This window comes from Rhinatrema bivittatum, chromosome 5, assembly GCF_901001135.1.
Source record: "Rhinatrema bivittatum chromosome 5, aRhiBiv1.1, whole genome shotgun sequence".
NCBI classification, from domain to species: Eukaryota; Metazoa; Chordata; class Amphibia; order Gymnophiona; family Rhinatrematidae; genus Rhinatrema; species Rhinatrema bivittatum.
In genome coordinates, this window is record NC_042619.1 from 686,359 (window position 1) to 705,458 (window position 19,100).

Sequence of the window (19,100 nt, forward strand, 5' to 3'; positions counted from 1 at the left end):
AGTTACTGCCCTTAACAGAAACATGGGGGTAACCTGCATGGAGCGGCAGTTACTGCCCTTAACAGAAACATGGGGGTAACCTGCACGGTGCGGCAGTTACTGCCCTTAACAGAAACATGGGGGTAACCTGCACGGAGCGGCAGTTACTTCCCTTAACAGAAACATGGGGATAACCTGCACGGAGCAGCAGTTACTATCCTTAACAGAAACATGGGGGTGACCTGCACGGAGCGGCAGTTACTACCCTTAACAAAAACATGGGGGTAACCTGCACAGAGCAGCAGTTACTGCCCTTAACAGAAACATGGGGATAACCTGCATGGAGCAGCAGTTACTGCCCTTAACAGAAACATGGGGGTAACCTGCATGGAGCGGCAGTTACTGCCCTTAACAGAAACATGGGGGTAACCTGCACGGTGCGGCAGTTACTGCCCTTAACAGAAACATGGGGGTAACCTGCACGGAGCGGCAGTTACTTCCCTTAACAGAAACATGGGGATAACCTGCACGGAGCGGCAGTTACAACCCTTAACAGAAACATGGGGGTAACCTGCACGGAGCGGCAGTTACTTCCCTTAACAAAAACATGGGGATAACCTGCACGGAGCGGCAGTTACTACCCTTAACAGAAACATGGGGGTAACCTGCACGGAGCGGCAGTTACTACCCTTAACAGAAACATGGGGGTAACCTGCACGGAGCGGCAGTTACTACCCTTAACAGAAACATGGGGGTAACCTGCATGGAGCGGCAGTTACTATCCTTAACAGAAACATGGGGGTGACCTGCACGGAGCGGCAGTTACTACCCTTAACAGAAACATGGGGGTAACCTGCACGGAGCGGCAGTTACTTCCCTTAACAAAAACATGGGGATAACCTGCACGGAGCGGCAGTTACTACCCTTAACAGAAACATGGGGGTAACCTGCACGGAGCGGCAGTTACTACCCTTAACAGAAACATGGGGGTAACCTGCACGGAGCGGCAGTTACTACCCTTAACAAAAACATGGGGGTAACCTGCATGGAGCGGCAGTTACTATCCTTAACAGAAACATGGGGGTGACCTGCACGGAGCGGCAGTTACTACCCTTAACAGAAACATGGGGGTGACCTGCACGGAGCGGCAGTTACTACCCTTAACAGAAACATGGGGGTAACCTGCACGGAGCGGCAGTTACTACCCTTAACAGAAACATGGGGGTATCCTGCACGGAGCGGTAGTTACTACCCTGAAAGCTGAAAGAGAGAGAGAGGAGGAAAGAAATCAAGATAGAAAAGATCAGGTAGAAGAAAGGATTGCCGAAGAAGTGAAGTGAAGTGAGAAGAGTGAGTTTGTGGACATGGGAGATTAAGAAGGAAGGCCTGAGCTGGTACTGAAAGGAGAGACGGATCATTGTGTGGAGAAAGATGAGGAAAAAGCAGAATTATTAAACAAATGCTTCATAAAGAGACCTTGCAAGTGGAGCAGGAGGGAATGGATTAGCTACAACCACAGAGGAAGGGGAGAGAGGCAGGATGGGAAGTGCGCTTGGGGGAGAAGCTGATGAAGATGTTTGTGCTATGCAGATGGATAATTTGGTGTTGTGATCCTCCCCACGAGGAGCGTGGGCAGGCTCCCTACCTTCACAGCCAGTCGGGCCGCTGACTCACCTCACGGATCCCCAGACATTCGGCACGGCAGTCCCCTGCCAACGCCGTCCTCCGCGTCCAGCACTCTCCCTCGCGGCTGGGACCTCCGTTGCCGCTCCTGCCCTCCCCGACGCACTGCAGCCTCTCCCGGGGTCCTCAGCCGGTCTGGAGCACTCTCCCTGCTTCTGTCTTCACGGCATGGAGCCCCTCCAGCAACCTGCCTGCCTCCTGGTCTTCAACGTGGCTGGGAGAACGCCACCAACGATCCTGCTCTTTCTTCCAGCTCTCCACCTTTTCAAGGGCCAGCCAGGTGTGGCCCCCTGCTGACCCCTCCCTGGGCGTTGTCCTCTTCAGCCCTACAAAAGGGCTCAGCGTCCATTCCAGCTTTGCCTTCACAAGGAGTTGGTCACTCCTGGGATCCTGCTGTCCTTCCCTCCAGGAGTCGTCCTTGTTCCAGCACTTCTTCAAGGTCCTGTGTTCCCTGTTATTCGTTGGAGCTCCTCGTCTGGTCCTGATCTGCATGTTCCAGTCCAGATGTCCACCTGATGTTCGTGCTCCAAGTCTAAGGTCTGTCTCCTGATCCAGGAATCCTTGTTCCAGTCCAGATGTTTGTTCTCCTGATCCTGATGTCCGTGATCCTGTCCAGTTATCCTGAACCCCTGGTTCTTCGTGTCTCTCTTCCTGGCGTGCCATGTCGTGGTCTGCGACCAGACCCACGGGCGGGCTGTGTAGGGCGCTTCGTGGTGCAGTGCCTTGTACCTCACCTGAGTCTTCTGAATACCTTGAATCTTGCCTGAGTCTATGTCTACAGTACCTTGTTCCTGATTCTTCAGTTCCTCGTACCCTCCCTGCACTGGTCTCGCTCCCGCGGATGTAGGACAGGGTGGTCCATGACCAGACCAGTAGCACTCGCTGTGTAGGGCACCCTGAGGGATCATGCCAATGTCCACATACCTGAGTCCTCGTCTGTGCATCCAAATACCTCGTTCCTGAGTCCTCGTCTGTGCATCCAAATACCTCGTACCTGAGTCCTCGTCTGTGCATCCAAATACCTCGTACCTGAGTCCTCGTCTGTGCATCCAAATACCTCGTTCCTGAGTCCTCGTCTGTGCATCCAAATACCTCGTTCCTGAGTCCTCGTCTGTGCATCCAAGTACCTCGTTCCTGAGTCCTCGTCTGTGCATCCAAATACCTCGTTCCTGACTCCTCGTCTGTGCATCCAAATACCTCGTTCCTGAGTCCTCGTCTGTGCATCCAAATACCTCGTACCTGAGTCCTCGTCTGTGCATCCAAATACCGCGTACCTGAGTCCTCGTCTGTGCATCCAAATACATCGTTCCTGAATCCTCGTCTGTGCATCCAAATACCTCGTACCTGAGTCCTCGTCTGTCCATCCAAATACCTCGTTCCTGAGTCCTCGCCTGTGCATCCAAGTACCTCGTTCCTGAGTCCTCGCCTGTGCATCCAAATACCTCGTTCCTGAGTCCTCGTCTGTGCATCCAAATACCTCGTACCTGAGTCCTCGTCTGTGCATCCAAATACCTCGTTCCTGAGTCCTCGTCTGTGCATCCAAGTACCTCGTTCCTGAGTCCTCGTCTGTGCATCCAAATACCTCGTTCCTGAGTCCTCGTCTGGGCATCCAAATACCTCGTTCCTGAGTCCTCGTCTGTGCATCCAAGTACCTCGTTCCTGAGTCCTCGTCTGTGCATCCAAGTACCTCGTTCCTGAGTCCTCGTCTGTGCATCCAAGTACCTCGTTCCTGAGTCCTCGTCTGTGCATCCAAGTACCTCGTTCCTGAGTCCTCGTCTGTGCATCCAAGTACCTCGTTCCTGAGTCCTCGTCTGTGCATCCAAATTCCTTGTTCATGAGTCCTCGTCTGTGCATCCAAATACCTCGTTCCTGAGTCCTCGTCTGGGCATCCAAATACCTCGTTCCTGAGTCCTCGTCTGTGCATCCAAGTACCTCGTTCCTGAGTCCTCGTCTGTGCATCCAAGTACCTCGTTCCTGAGTCCTCGTCTGTGCATCCAAGTACCTCGTTCCTAAATCCTCGCCTGTGCATCCAAGTACCTCGTTCCTGAGTCCTCGTCTGTGCATCCAAGTACCTCGTTCCTGAGTCCTCGTCTGTGCATCCAAGTACCTCGTTCCTGAGTCCTCGTCTGTGCATCCAAATACCGCGTACCTGAGTCCTCGTCTGTGCATCCAAATACCTCGTTCCTGAGTCCTCGTCTGTGCATCCAAGTACCTCGTTCCTGAGTCCTCGTCTGTGCATCCAAGTACCTCGTTCCTGAGTCCTCGTCTGTGCATCCAAATACCTCGTTTCTGAGTCCTCGTCTGTGCATCCAAGTACCTCGTACCTGAGTCCTCGTCTGTGCATCCAAATACCTCGTTCCTGAGTCCTCGTCTGTGCATCCAAATACCTCGTTCCTGAGTCCTCGTCTGTGCATCCAAGTACCTCGTTCCTGAGTCCTCGTCTGTGCATCCAAATACCTCGTTCCTGAATCCTCGTCTGTGAGGGTCACCCCCTCTGCTCCTCAGTGACCGGGGAAATAACCCCAGGGATGTGAGGGTCACACCCTCAGTGACCGGGGAAATAACCCCAGGGATGTGAGGGTCACAGCCTCTGCCCCTCAGAGGCCGGGGAAATAACCCCAGGGATGTGAGGGTCACCCCCTCTGCTCCTCAGTGACCGGGGAAATAACCCCAGGGATGTGAGGGTCACCCCCTCTGCCCCTCAGTGACCGGGGAAATAACCCCAGGGGTGTGAGGGTCACACCCTCAGTGACCGGGGAAATAACCCCAGGGATGCGAGGGTCACCCCCTCTGCCCCTCAGTGACCAGGGATATAACCCCAGGGATGCGACGGTCACCCCCTCTGCCCCTCAGTGACCAGGGAAATAACCCCAGGGATGCGACGGTCACCCCCTCTGCCCCTCTGTGACCAGGGAAATAACCCCAGAGATGTGAGGGTCACCCCCTCTGCCCCTCAGTGATCGGGGAAATAACCCCAGGGATGTGAGGGTCACCCCCTCTGCTCCTCAGTGACCAGGGATATAACCCCAGGGATGTGAGGGTCACCCACTCTGCCCCTCAGTGACCGGGGATATAACCCCAGGGATGTGAGGGTCACTCCCTCTGCTCCTCAGTGACCGGGGATATAACCCCAGGGATGTGACGGTCACACCCTCTGCCCCTCAGTGACCAGGGATATAACCCCAGGGATGTGACGGTCACCCCCTCTGCCCCTCAGTGACCGGGGAAATAGCCCCAGGGATGTGACGGTCACCCCCTCTGCTCCTCAGTGACCGGGGATATAACCCCAGGTATGTGAGGGTCACCCACTCTGCCCCTCAGTGACCGGGAAAATAACCCCAGGGATGTGAGGGTCACCCCCTCTGCCCCTCAGTGACCGGGGAAATAACCCCAGGGATGTGAGGGTCACCCCCTCTGCCCCTCAGTGACCGGGGAAATAACCCCAGGGATGTGAGGGTCACCCACTCTGCCCCTCAGTGACCGGGGATATAACCCCAGGGATGTGAGGGTCACTCCCTCTGCTCCTCAGTGACCGGGGAAATAACCCCAGGGATGTGAGGGTCACCCCCTCTGCCCCTCAGTGACCAGGGATATAACCCCAGGGTTGTGACGGTCACCCCCTCTGCCCCTCAGTGACCAGGGAAATAACCCCAGGGATGTGACGGTCACCCCCTCTGCTCCTCAGTGACCGGGGATATAACCCCAGGTATGTGAGGGTCACCCACTCTGCCCCTCAGTGACCGGGAAAATAACCCCAGGGATGTGAGGGTCACCCCCTCTGCCCCTCAGTGACCGGGGAAATAACCCCAGGGATGTGAGGGTCACCCCCTCTGCCCCTCAGTGACCGGGGAAATAACCCCAGGGATGTGAGGGTCACCCCTCTGCCCCTCAGTGACCGGGGAAATAACCCCAGGGATGTGACGCTCACCCCCTCTGCCCCTCAGTGACCGGGGTAATAACCCCAGGGATGTGAGGGTCACCCCCTCTGCCCCTCAGTGACCGGGGTAATAACCCCAGGGATGTGAGGGTCACCCCCTCTGCCCCTCAGTGACCGGGGAAATAACCCCAGGGATGTGAGGGTCACTCCCTCTGCCCCTCAGTGACCGGGGAAATAACCCCAGGGATGTGAGGGTCACCCCTCTGCTCCTCAGTGACCAGGGAAATAACCCCAGGGATGTGAGGGTCACCCTCTCTGCCCTCAGTGACCGGGGAAATAACCCCAGGGATGTGAGGGTCACTCCCTCTGCCCCTCAGTGACCGGGGAAATAACCCCAGGGATGTGAGGGTCACTCCCTCTGCTCCTCAGTGACCGGGGAAATAACCCCAGGGATGTGAGGGTCACTCCCTCTGCCCCTCAGTGACCGGGGAAATAACCCCAGGGATGTGAGGGTCACCCCCTCTGCCCCTCAGTGACCGGGGAAATAACCCCAGGGATGTGAGGGTCACCCCCCCTCTGCCCCTCAGTGACCAGGGAAATAACCCCAGGGATGTGAGGGTCACCCCCTCTGCCCCTCAGTGACCTGGGAAATAACCCCAGGGATGTGAGGGTCACCCCCTCTGCCCCTCAGTGACCGGAGAAATAACCCCAGGGATGTGAGGGTCACTCCTCTTCCCCTCAGTGAGCAGTTTTTGTGGTAATATAATGCAATGAGATTGAGAAGAGCTTGGTTAGATAATGGCGTGCTGGTGAGTTTATCTCTTCTGTTAGGTCTGTATTGAATCTCTGGTGCCTCCTGGGAGCTTCTCATCAGCTTCCTCTTTTCTCTGTGTGTTTGCTTCCTTGCTGTAGGCACTGCGGTGCTGACCGTCCATGCTGTGCATGTAGGAGGCTCCTCTGGAAGAATTACCTACAGCTTTGTGAGTGGAAATGAGAATGCAGCCTTGCAGATCCATCCCGGCACAGGTATGTGGATCACTTCTCTATACCAGCCCCTTACGCCCCTAACTTAGGGACCTACTTTAATTTGAAGATTCAGCTAAATTTGGGCTGCTATTCATTTCCTAGGTGTAAGCTCCTATGTTAGTGTTTAGAGCTGAAAATCTGGGCTAAGCGGCTATTTTTCCCCACCCTATCTCCGTTCCCTTACCTCATCTCCCTAATTTTCCTGCAATAACCTCCTGCTTTTTAAGCTCCTAAATTTAAGTTCCTAATGAAACTAGGAGCCTAAATTTAGAGATTCAGCCCTAGTACATTTTAAAAATGGCCAATTTAGGGGTTTTACTCTAAAAGATAGAGGACTAAAGGGCAGATTTATTTATTTATTTATTTATTTATTTATTTATTTGTTTGTGGTTTTTTTCTATACCGGCATTCACGGAGTTCGTATCATGTCGGTTTACATAAAACAAGGGGTGAGCAATACATAACTATAACTTGAGCGTATACATTACAACTTATAACAAATTATAACAAATTATAACAAGTGCTCAGAAAAAGAAGTTACAATAAAACAGGGATGATTCTAATTGGGAGAAGAAGAAGAAGAGGATGATAGAAGATTAACAAGAAGTAGAACGTTGCGGTGGTTGTTAATGTCTATATCAGTTTAATAGAAGATGATCAGTCTTGCTGTATTTGGTGTAGGAGAATCAGTAAGGGTCCGGAAAGGCTTTCTTGAACAGCCATGTTTTAAGTCTTTTTCTGAAGGTAGGAAGACATGGTTCCTGTCATAATTCTAAGGGGATTGAGTTCCATAGTGGAGGACCTGCTGTAGAGAAGGCCCGGCCTCTCAATGTTATATGTTGGGTGGTATTGGCGTGTGGTACCTGTAGATATTCTCTGTATGTTTCTCTGATGGGTCTGTTGGAGGAGTGTTTTTTGAGTTCTATTTGTAGATGCAGTGGAGCCAGTCCATGAATATTTTTGTAAATTGTAGTGAGAGATTTATGGATTATTCTGTAGTGGATTGGCAACCAGTGCAGGTCCTTAAGGACTGGCGTAATGTGATCTCTTCTCCTCTTGTTTGTTAGGATTCTTGCTGCCGTGTTCTGAATCATTTGGAGCGGTTTAGTATGGGATGATGGGAGGCCTAGTAGGATAGCGTTGCAGTAATCAATTTTAGCAAAGATTATTGCTTGGAGCACTGTTCTATAATCATGGAAATGAAATAGGGGTTTTATTCTTTTCAATACGTGTAGTTTGTGGAAGCAGTCCTTAGTTGTTTGGTTAATGAATGATTTTAGGTTTAGCCGGTTGTCTATAGAAACTTCTAAATCTCTTACTTTTGTGATTTGCAAGTTGGCTGGCGGGTTCATAGTGATTTTGCAATTATCTGGAGTGATTAGCAGGAATTCACTTTTTGATTGGTTTAGAATTAAATTTAAGCTGGATAGGAGGTCATTCATTTCTTGAAAACAGTTTTCCCAAAGTTCTAGAGTTTTAGTTATGGACTCTTTGAGGGGGATCACAATCTGAACGTCGTCTGCAAATATAAAGTGTTTTAGGTTCAATTTATTTAGCAGTTGGCAGAGCGGGAGAAGGTATAAGTTGAAAAGTGTTGGTGAGAGAGAAGAACCCTGAGGAGCTCCTTGTGAAGATGGGTATCTATGGGATTCTTTGTTGAGGATTCTAACTTTAAAACCTCTGTTCTCTAAGAAAGTTTTGAACCATGTTAGTGCTGATCCTGCAATACTGATGTTCGCCAGCTGGTTTAGTAATATGGCGTGGTTTACAGTGTCGAATGCTGCCGATAGATCCAATAGGATCAGTAGGAAGGCCTGTCCTTTATCGAGGCCCAAGGTAAGGTAGTCCGTCAGTGAGATGAGTAGGGATTCGGTACTTGAAGCTTTTCTGAAACCGAATTGAGTAGGGAATAGAATTTTGTGTTCTTCTATGTATTCCGATAGTTGGGTGTTTACTAGAGATGTGTATCGTTTTTCGCCCGAATTAGGAAATTGCACGAAATTTCCTAATTCGTTGCGGTTTCGGAGGTCCCGAAACCCGAAATGAAATTTCCCTGAATTTCGGGGAAATTTCGTTTTTCGGGTTTGCCTGCGGAGAGGGGCACAATTTTTTTTTTTTAATTAAAAAAACCACCCCAAACCACCCCAAACATTTAAATTAACTATTATACACCACCCCCCCCCCCATCCCGATCCCTCCCCAAGACTTACGAAGATCCCTGGTGGTCCAGCGGGGTCCCGGGTTCCATTTGCCCTCCGTGCCCTACTGCAGCCGTGCGCCTCAAAATGGTGCCGAATAGCCTGAACTACCATGTCACAGGGGCTTTCGGCGCTATTGGTCAGCCCCTGTCACATGGCCATCGGCGCCATCTTGTGCTCCTATCATGTGACAGGAGCTGACCAATGGCGCCGAAAGCCTCTGTGACATAGTATGGGCAAAGGCTATCGGCACCATTTTGGTTACTGGCAGCCGACAACGAAATCGCTCCCGGACCCCTGCTGGACCCCCAGGGATTATTGGCAAGCCTTGATAATCAACCCACGAATGTTTAATCTGTTGAAATGATCATTCCCTGTACGTACCAGGATCAGTCCAGACTGCTGGGTTGTGTCTCCCTTCCAGCAGAGGGAGTCAGAGAGAAAAAACTGAAAACTCACCCCTCTTAACCTGCTGTGCCACCTGCGATCCCCCAGTATTTTCTCTGACTCTCAGCAGAAGGGTTGACAGAACCTGCCGTCCTGATTTTTCAATTTCTTTAAATTTAGTTACATCTTTTTTTTACAGAGTTCTAAGGCTCTGGATGATTTAGTTAACACCTTTGGCTACAGCAAGTTGGTTGTATAAAAAAATTAAAAAAAAAGCTCAGTGCGGTTTTATTTTCCCAGGCTTTTCACTCAGCAGTGGTAGAGGTAAGGCGGGGGCTGGCAGCTCTAAAAGCCTTGTTCCCGGAGGGCCCGTCTATCTCTGGAGGGGGATTAACCGGAGGGCCGGTCCCTCCCCTCAGCGCCCCGAGACGAGTTTCCTCGGGTGCTGCAGCGTTCCCAGAGCTCCAGAAGGCCGCGAGTCAGCAGGGTATTTTAAATTCTTCTTTTTTCTTTCCTACTGAGCTGTTTGGAACCCCCCGGGATGCCACGAGGGCTATCGTGCTCAGCATGTGGGGAGGCGGGGTTGCGCCTCTCGCGGGACGGGGTTTGCGCCCGCTGCCTCCCCGGGCGGGGGGGGCTCGTCCGGGGGTGATTTTGGGCCCATTTTGCCACGAGGCGTGGAACGGTGATCGCGATCGGGTCCGTCGCCGGCGCATGCGGGAACGGCGTCCATTTTGTCGGAGCCCTGCCTGCTGACTGGGGGAGAGGATTCTCCGATTTCTCCTCCCAGTCTGAGTCCCGTGCACGATCCGGGGCCCGCCCCCTCGGGGAGCCCAGTCCTCCCCCCTCCTCCTCCTTCTCCCCCTCCTCACCTATCGGATCCCTTAAAGGGCCAGTTAGTTTTTTCTTTAAAATTTATTTTACTTATGCATAGGGCTTTTTTGGAGGCAGAAGCTCATCAGCAGGATGAACAGCCCCCTCCCGCGAAGGTTGCGCGGCTGGACACGTCTCTGGATGCCCTTTCGGCCCCTGGGGGGTGGGCTCCGGATCCTCTTCCTTTGGGATCTTTTCTGGATCCTCTCCTCCAAAACCTAGATGGGGGTGTTGATGAGTCCGCTCCAGTAGAGGGGGACGACCCCCGGGTTTCTCAGCTGTTTCGCCAGGAGGAGTTGGATCCCTTGATCCCCTATGTCCTGGAGGAACTAGAAGTGTAGGCACCAGTCCCCATTTCGGAGCCAGTTAAGGGGAAACCAGTGCTCTCGGGACTGCGTGCCCTACCCCAAACATTTCCTTTCCACCCAATGCTTAAGCAGTTGGTCACTCGGGAGTGGGAATCTCTGGATGCGACCCTGAGGGTGGGACGTGTGATGGACAAACTCTACCCTTTACCTGAGGAAACCTTGGATATCCTCAGGATTCCCAAGGTGGACGCGGTCTGTTACTGCGGTCACCAAGCGGACCACCATTCCTGTTACGGGAGCGACAGGACTTACAGGATAGGCGGCTAGAAGTCTTCCTCAAGTGCATTTTTGAGGTGTCAGCGCTCTGTGTTAGAGCGGCGGTCTGCAGTAGCCTCATGCATCGAGCGACCCTCGGGTGGGTCCAGCAAATGCTCACATCACAGGTTTTGCCGCCAGAGGAAGCAGATGAGGCGAATAGGATGGAGTCCTCGGTAGCTTACACAGTGGATGCAATATATGATCTGTTGCAGGCATCTTCACGCAACATGGCCACTGCAGTTTCAGCTAGACAGCTTCTCTGGCTCTGGAACTGGTCCATGGACATTTCTTCCAAAACTCAGTTGGGCAATCTTCCTTTTAAGGGAAAATTGTTGTTTGGGGAGGAACTTGACGCCCTTATTAAGTCTCTTGGGGAGAATAAGGTGTATAAATTGCCAGAAGACAAGCCTAAGTCTTCCAGGCCCTTTGGGGCAGTGGGGCAGCGCGTTACCGTTTCCGAGGACAGCGCAGATTTCGGCAGTCGAGGCCGCCCGCCTTTCCCGCCCGACAACAGACTCAGAGGGCTCAGTCTTGGCCTACTTCCTTTCGTGGTCGGAGGCCAATTCGGGAGGGAGGCTCTCAAGTGGCCACCGGAGGTAAGCAGTCCCAATGAAGGTGTTCCGACCCTCTCCCCATTTGTGTAACTATAGCATGGTCTATCCCCACATAGCCGGGATAGACAATGTGCAGGCAAACTTTCTCAGCCGCCAGCATCTAGATCCCGGCGAGTGGGAATTGTCCGCAGCCTTCCGGCTGATCACTTGTCGTGGGGGGGTTCCACACCTCGACCTGATGGCAACTCAGACAAATGCAAAGGTGCCCCGGTTTTTCAGTCGTCGGAGAGACCATGGGTCGGAAGGAGTGGATGCTCTTGTCCTTCCGTGGCCTCGCGGCGTACTACTGTATGTGTTTCCGCCTTGGCCACTAGTGGGCAAGATTGTGCGTCAGATAGAGAACCACGTGGGGTCTGTCATTCTGGTAGCCCCAGAGTGGCCCCGAAGGCCGTGGTTTGCGGATCTGATCTCGTTGGCGATCGACGGTTTGGTGCGTCTCACCCATCTTCCGAATCTTCTTCGACAAGGTCCAGTATTTTTAGATCGAGCGGATCGCTTTTGTCTAGCGGCCTGGCTTATGAGAGGAGGCAATTGAGGAAGAGGGGATATTCGGATTCGGTTATTTCTACCCTCTTGCAAGCACGGAAATCGTCCACGTCGTTGGCCTATATTCGTGTTTGGAGACTTTTCGCTTCTTGGTGCCAAGGTTTGAACATCCCCCCACATCTGGCTTCGGTGGCACATATCCTATCATTCCTGCAGGAGGGGCTGAAGAAAGGTCAAGCTTGCAGTTCTCTCCCAGGTCGCGGCACTGGGTTGCCTGCGGGGCAAGATTGATGGTTTTTCGCTGGCAGATCATCCAGATGTGTCCCGTTTTTTGAAGGGGGCCAAGCATTTGCACCCACCGGTTCGACAAATTTGTCCTGCCTGGAGCTTGAATTTAGTTCTTAAGGGCTTATGTGGTCTTCCATTTGAGCCCCTCCAGTGGGCTATGTTGAAGGATTTGACACTCAAGACTGGTTTTTTTGGTAGCCATTACCTCCGCACGGCGAATTTCAGAGCTTCAAGCTTTGTTGTGTCGGGATACGTATCTTCGTATTTCGGATTCCGGAGTTTCACTGCGGACCGTTCACTCCTTCTTGCCCAAGGTGGTATCGGCTTTTCATGTCAATCAGACGGTAGAGTTACCAGCTTTCCTGAATTTGGATCCGACTTCTGAGATGGATAAGGATCTGCATAAGTTGGATGTGCGCCGGGTTCTCCTTCGCTATCTAGAGGTGACCAATGCTTTTCGATTATCAGATTTTTTGTTTGCCTTATTGACTGGTCCTAGACAGGGACACAAGGCATCCAAAGCTACGGTTGCTAGGTGGTTGAAGGAGGCCATTTCCTCCACTTATCTTTGCGCTGGGCGTGCCATACCAGAAGGCTTGAAAAGCGCACTCTACCAGGTCTCAAGCGGCTTCTTGGGCAGAAAGCCAGTCAGTCTCGCCGCAGGAGATTTGTAGAGCAGCCACTTGGAAATCCTCGCATAATTTTGCGAAACATTATCGTGTGGACGTCCGGGATCCGGAGGTCGACTGTTTTGGCAGCAGTGTTCTTCGTGCGGGACTCTCCAGATCCCACCCCAATTAGGGCAGCTCTGGTACATCCTAGCGGTCTGGACTGATCCTGGTACATACAGGGAAAGGAAAATTGGTTCTTACCTGCTAATTTTCGTTTCTGTAGTACCAAGGATCAGTCCAGACGCCCGCCCTTGAGTTTTTTGGAGAGTCCATTTTTTCTGTATGTTTTCTTCCTTCTTCTTACCTCGGCAGAGTTCTTTATAGGCATGGGAAGGCATCTTCTTGATTGATATGTTATGCAGCGGTACGGTTTGTTTGTTTTACCACGCGTTGTGTTGTAGCCACTGGTTGTTATATTTGGGGATTTCTTCTCCTTTATTGTTATTCTGCTTTGATATCGTACATACTGAGGGATCGCAGGTGGCACACCAGGTTAAGAGGGGTGCCTTTTCAGTTTTTTTTTCTCTGACTCCCTCTGCTGGAAGGGAGACACAACCCAGCGGTCTGGACTGATCCTTGGTACTACAGGAACGAAAATTAGCAGGTAAGAACCAATTTTCCTTTAAAGGGCACCTTTCAAACTGCCATGAGTACTTTATACCTGAAGACCTTGCACTGGGAGCATAGGGAGAGGAATGGGCTGCAAAGAATAGGAGGTGAATTGGCTCATATAAAAACCTGGTGAGACCTAATTTGGAACCCTGTGTACAGTTCTGGAAACCACACTTTCAAAGAATATAATCCAGTTGGAGTTCGACCAGAGCATGGCTACTAAAATGGTCAGAGGTCTTTGTTGTAAAGCATCTGAGGAGAAATTTAAAGATCTAAACAACTGATAAATTGCAGGAAAACCTTGTGAGACTGGAAAATTGGGCATCAAAATGGCAGATAAAATTTAATGTGGATAAGTGCAAGGTGATGCATATAGGGAAAAATAACCCATGCTATAGTTACACAATGTTAGGTTCCATATTAGGTGCTACAACCCAAGAAAGAGATCTAGGCGTCATAGTGGATAACACATTGAAATTGTCTGTTCAGTGTGCTGCGGCAGTCAAAAAAGCAAACAGAATGTTGGGAATTATTAGAAAGGGAATGGTGAATAAAACGGAAAATGTCATAATGCCTCTGTATCGCTCCATGGTGAGACCGCACCTTGAATACTGTGTACAATTCTGGTCGCCACATCTCAAAAAAGATATAATTGCGATGGAGAAGGTACAAAGAAGGGCAACCAAAATGATAAGGGGAATGGAACAGCTCCCCTATGAGGAAAGACTAAAGAGGTTAGGGCTGTTCAGCTTGCAGAAGAGACGGCTGAGGGGGGATATGATAAAGGTGTTTAAAATCATGAGAGGTCTAGAACGGGTAGATGGGAATTGGTTATTTACTCTTTTGGATAATAGAAAGACTAGGGGGCACTCCAAGAAGTTAGCATGTGGCACATTTAAAACTAATCGGAGAAAGTTTTTTTTTTTACTCAACGCACAATTAAACTCTGGAATTTGTTGCCAGAGGATGTGGTTAGTGCAGTTAGTATAGCTGTGTTTAAAAAAGGATTGGATAAGTTCTTGGAGGAGAAGTCCATTACCTGCTATTAATTAAGTTGACTTAGAGAATAGCCATTGCTATTATTAGCAACGGTAACATGGAATAGACTTAGTTTTTTGGTACTTGCCAGGTTCTTATGGCCTGGATTGGCCACTGTTGGAAACAGCATGCTGGGCTTGATGGACCCTTGGTCTGACCCAGTATGGCATGTTCTTATGTTCTTACCCTAGAGGAAAGGCAAGATAGGGGAGATATGATAGAGGCATTTAACTATCTCAAAGGTTTCCATGCACCAGAGGCGGGACTCTTTCACTGAAAAGGAAGCTCTAGAACAAGGGGTCATGGGATGAGGGTCAAAGGGGATAGATTCAGGAAACATTTCTTTACAGAGAAGGTAGTGGGTGCATAAAACGGCCTCCCAATCAAGATGGAGATAAAAACAAACACAGAAGACTTCTTAGGGACTCAAAGGGATTAGAGAACTGAGCAGTTTATATAGCTGGCAGACAACATAGGCTATATGGTCTTTTTCTGCCATAGTTATCTTTGCATTGCTTTCTTGTGCTATAATCCAAACTGTCCCTGGCACGCACCGGGTTCAAACAATGATGGATGTATATAATCTCACTGAGAAAATCCCCTGAAGCAGTATCTCACTTCAAAATACAGCGCTTGTTGGGGACAGTTAGGATTATAGCATACGAAAGCAATGCATACACAAGTTGATTATTATTTTATTTGCATAAAAAATTCTCAAAAAATATGCATCTTATTGGACCGATGATTATTGAAAAAGCAATGAAGGTCTGAGGCTGGTAGAGCTTATTATGATGTCCTACAAGATTGCTTTATTCTTAACAAAGTTGTAATTTTCATTGCTGTTTGGGTTAATGCAGATATTTCATTGACTTTTGTGATAACTTCCTCTGCCATAACATTTGTATATTTCTATGTTGTTAAGAAATATTTCTCCTTTTACATCTCAGGAGAAATCTCAGTTCACAACTCAGCCAGTCTGGACTTTGAATTTATTCCAAAGCTACGTTTGGTCATTCAGGCTGAGGCTTCTTCTTCCTATGGCTTTATGGTCATCAACCTAAACTTGCAAGACATGAACGACAATCTACCTCGTTTCCAACTGCAGAACTATGTAGCATTTATCTGGGAGGCACAGGGTTACGGCTCTCCAGTTATACAGGTAAGCATGAATCAAGTATTGCGTATAAGTAACCTTAACCAAACAGAGTAATCCCAACCAAATTACAAAGAACTCAATTAATTTATATTCTTATGTAATTTATCCAGCTTACAGAGAACCCAACTAACCTTGCCCAAATTGAAGGTTCCCAACCTGCTTAGAGAGAACCCAATTAACCTTGCCCAAATTGAAGGTTCCCAACCTGCTTACAGGAACCCAACTAACCTTACCTGCAATTAAAAATCTCAGCCATCTTACAGAGACCCCAACTAACCTTACCTGCAATTAAAAATCTCAGCCAGCTTACAGAGAACCCAACCTACCATGCCCAAACTGAGGAATCCCAACCTGCTTACAGAGAACCAAACTAACCTTACCTGCAATTAAAAACCTCAGCCAGCTTACAGAGAACCCAACTAACCTTGCCCAAACTGAGGAATCCCAACCTGCTTACAGAGAACCCAACTAACCTTACCTGCAATTAAAAATCTCAGCCATCTTACAGAGAACCCAACTAACCTTACCTGCAATTAAAAATCTCAGCCAGCTTACAGAGAACCCAACTAACCTTGCCCAAACTAAGGGATTGCAAACTGCTTACAGAGAGCCCAACCTACCTTGCCCAAACTGAGGAATCCCAACCTGCTTACAGAGAACGCAACTAACCTTACCGGCAATTAAAAATCTCAGCCAGCTTACAGAGAACCCAACTAACCTTGCCCAAACTGAGGAATCCCAACCTGCTTACAGAGAACCCAACTAACCTTACCTGCAATTAAAAATCTCAGCCATCTTACAGAGAACCCAACTAACCTTGCCCAATTGGAAGGTTCCCAACCTGCTTACAGAGAACCCAACTAACCTTGCCCAAATTGAAGGTTCCCAACCTGCTTACAGAGAACCCACTAACCTTGCCCAAACTAAGGGATTGCAAACTGCTTACAGAGAACCCAACCTACCATGCCCAAACTGAGGGATCCCAAACAGCTTACAGAGACCCCAACTAACCTTACCTGCAATTAAAAATCTCAGCCAGCTTACAGAGAACCCAACTAACCTTGCCCAAATTGAAGGTTCCCAACCTGCTTACAGAGAATCCAACTAACCTTACCTGCAATTAAAAATCTCAGCCAGCTTACAGAGTACCCAACTAACCTTGCCCAAACTGAGGAATCCTAACCTGCTTACAGAGAACCCAACTAACCTTGCCCAAACTGAGGAATCCTAACCTGCTTACAGAGAATCCAACTAACCTTAGCTGCAATTAAAAATCTCAGCCAGTTTACAGAGAACCCAACAACTGCCTAAATTGAAGGTTCCCAACCTGCTTACAGAGAATCCAACTAACCTTGCCCAAAGTGAAGGTTCCCAACAGCTTACAGAGAACCCAACTAACCTTGCCCAAATTGAAGGTTCCCAACCTGCTTACAGAGAACCCAACTAACCTTGCCCAAATTGAAGGTTCTCAACCTGCTTACAGAGAACCCAACTAACCTTGCCCAAATTGAAGAGGATCCTTAGCTGTGAGGGAGTGAGGGGTAAAGCATGGGATAAGCACAGAGGATGCTTAGCTGTGAGGGAGTGAGGGGTAAAGCCTGGGATAAGCACAGAGGATGCTTAGCTGTGAGGGAGTGAGGGGTAAAGCCTGGGATAAGCACAGAGGATCCTTAGCTGTGGGGGAGTGAGAGGTAAAGCCTGGGATAAGCACAGAGGATCCTTAGCTGTGAGGGAGTGAGAGGTAAAGCCTGGGATAAGCACAGAGGATGCTTAGCTGTGGGGGAGTGAGGGGTAAAGCCTGGGATAAGCACAGAGGATCCTTAGCTGTGGGGGAGTGAGAGGTAAAGCCTGGGATAAGCACAGAGGATCCTTAGCTGTGGGGGAGTGAGAGGTAAAGCCTGGGATAAGCACAGAGGATCCTTAGCTGTGAGGGAGTGAGGGGTAAAGCCTGGGATAAGCACAGAGGATGCTTAGCTGTGAGGGAGTGAGGGGTAAAGCCTGGGATAAGCACAGAGGATGCTTAGCTGTGAGGGAGTGAGGGGTAAAGCCTGGGATAAGCACAGAGGATCCTTAGCTGTGGGGGAGTGAGAGGTAAAGCCTGGGATAAGCACAGAGGATCCTTAGCTGTGAGGGAGTGAGGGGTAAAGCCTGGGATAAGCACAGAGGATGCTTAGCTGTGAGGGAGTGAGGGGTAAAGCCTGGGATAAGCACAGAGGATCCTTAGCTGTGGGGGAGTGAGAGGTAAAGCCTGGGATAAGCACAGAGGATCCTTAGCTGTGGGGAAGTGAGGTAAAGCCTGGGATAAGCACAGAGGATCCTTAGCTGTGAGGGAGTGAGGGGTAAAGCCTGGGATAAGCACAGAGGATCCTTAGCTGTGGGGGAGTGAGAGGTAAAGCCTGGGATAAGCACAGAGGATCCTTAGCTGTGAGGGAGTGAGAGGTAAAGCCTGGGATAAGCACAGAGGATCCTTAGCTGTGAGGGAGTGAGGGGTAAAGCCTGGGATAAGCACAGAGGATCCTTAGCTGTGGGGGAGTGAGAGGTAAAGCCTGGGATAAGCACAGAGGATCCTTAGCTGTGAGGGAGTGAGGGGTAAAGCCTGGGATAAGCACAGGGGATCCTTAGCTGTGGGGGAGTGAGGGGTAAAGCCTGGGATAAGCACAGAGGATCCTTAGCTGTGAGGGAGTGAGAGGTAAAGCCTGGGATAAGCACAGGGGATCCTTAGCTGTGAGGGAGTGAGAGGTAAAGCCTGGGATAAGCACAGAGGATCCTTAGCTGTGAGGGAGTGAGAGGTAAAGCCTGGGATAAGCACAGAGGATCCTTAGCTGTGAGGGAGTGAGAGGTAAAGCCTGGGATAAGCACAGAGGATCCTTAGCTGTGAGGGAGTGAGAGGTAAAGCCTGGGATAAGCACAGAGGATCCTTAGCTGTGAGGGAGTGAGGGGTAAAGCCTGGGATAAGCACAGAGGATCCTTAGCTGTGGGGGAGTGAGAGGTAAAGCCTGGGATAAGCACAGAGGATCCTTAGCTGTGAGGGAGTGAGAGGTAAAGCCTGGGATAAGCACAGAGGATCCTTAGCTGTGAGGGAGTGAGAGGTAAAGCCTGGAATAAGCACAGAGGATCCTTAGCTGTGGGGGAGTGAGAGGTAAAGCCTGGGATAAGCACAGAGGATCCTTAGCTGTGAGGGAGTGAGAGGTAAAGCCTGGAATAAGCACAGAGGATCCTTAGCTGTGAGGGAGTGAGAGGTAAAGCCTGGAATAAGCACAGAGGATCCTTAGCTGTGGGGGAGTGAGGGGTAAAGCCTGGGATAAGCACAGAGGATCCTTAGCTGTGGGGGAGTGAGAGGTAAAGCCTGGGATAAGCACAGAGGATCCTTAGCTGTGAGGGAGTGAGGGATAAAGCCTGGGATAAGCACAGAGGATCCTTAGCTGTGGGGGAGTGAGAGGTAAAGCCTGAGATAAGCACAGAGGATCCTTAGCTGTGGGGGAGTGAGAGGTAAAGCCTGGGATAAGCACAGAGGATCCTTAGCTGTGAGGGAGTGAGGGATAAAGCCTGGGATAAGCACAGAGGATCCTTAGCTGTGAGGGAGTGA

General features: G+C 50.2%; 1 protein-coding gene across 1 annotated transcript in view; it reads left to right on the forward strand.

The window, feature by feature from the left end:
- Window positions 1-19,100, forward strand: part of DCHS1 (dachsous cadherin-related 1) — a gene marked incomplete in the record, with an annotated part of 442,608 nt that overhangs the window by 354,200 nt on the left and 69,308 nt on the right. The window contains 2 exon segments of the mRNA XM_029601883.1: window positions 6,452-6,565; window positions 15,306-15,517. Coding sequence (XP_029457743.1) covers window positions 6,452-6,565; window positions 15,306-15,517 — 326 coding nt within the window.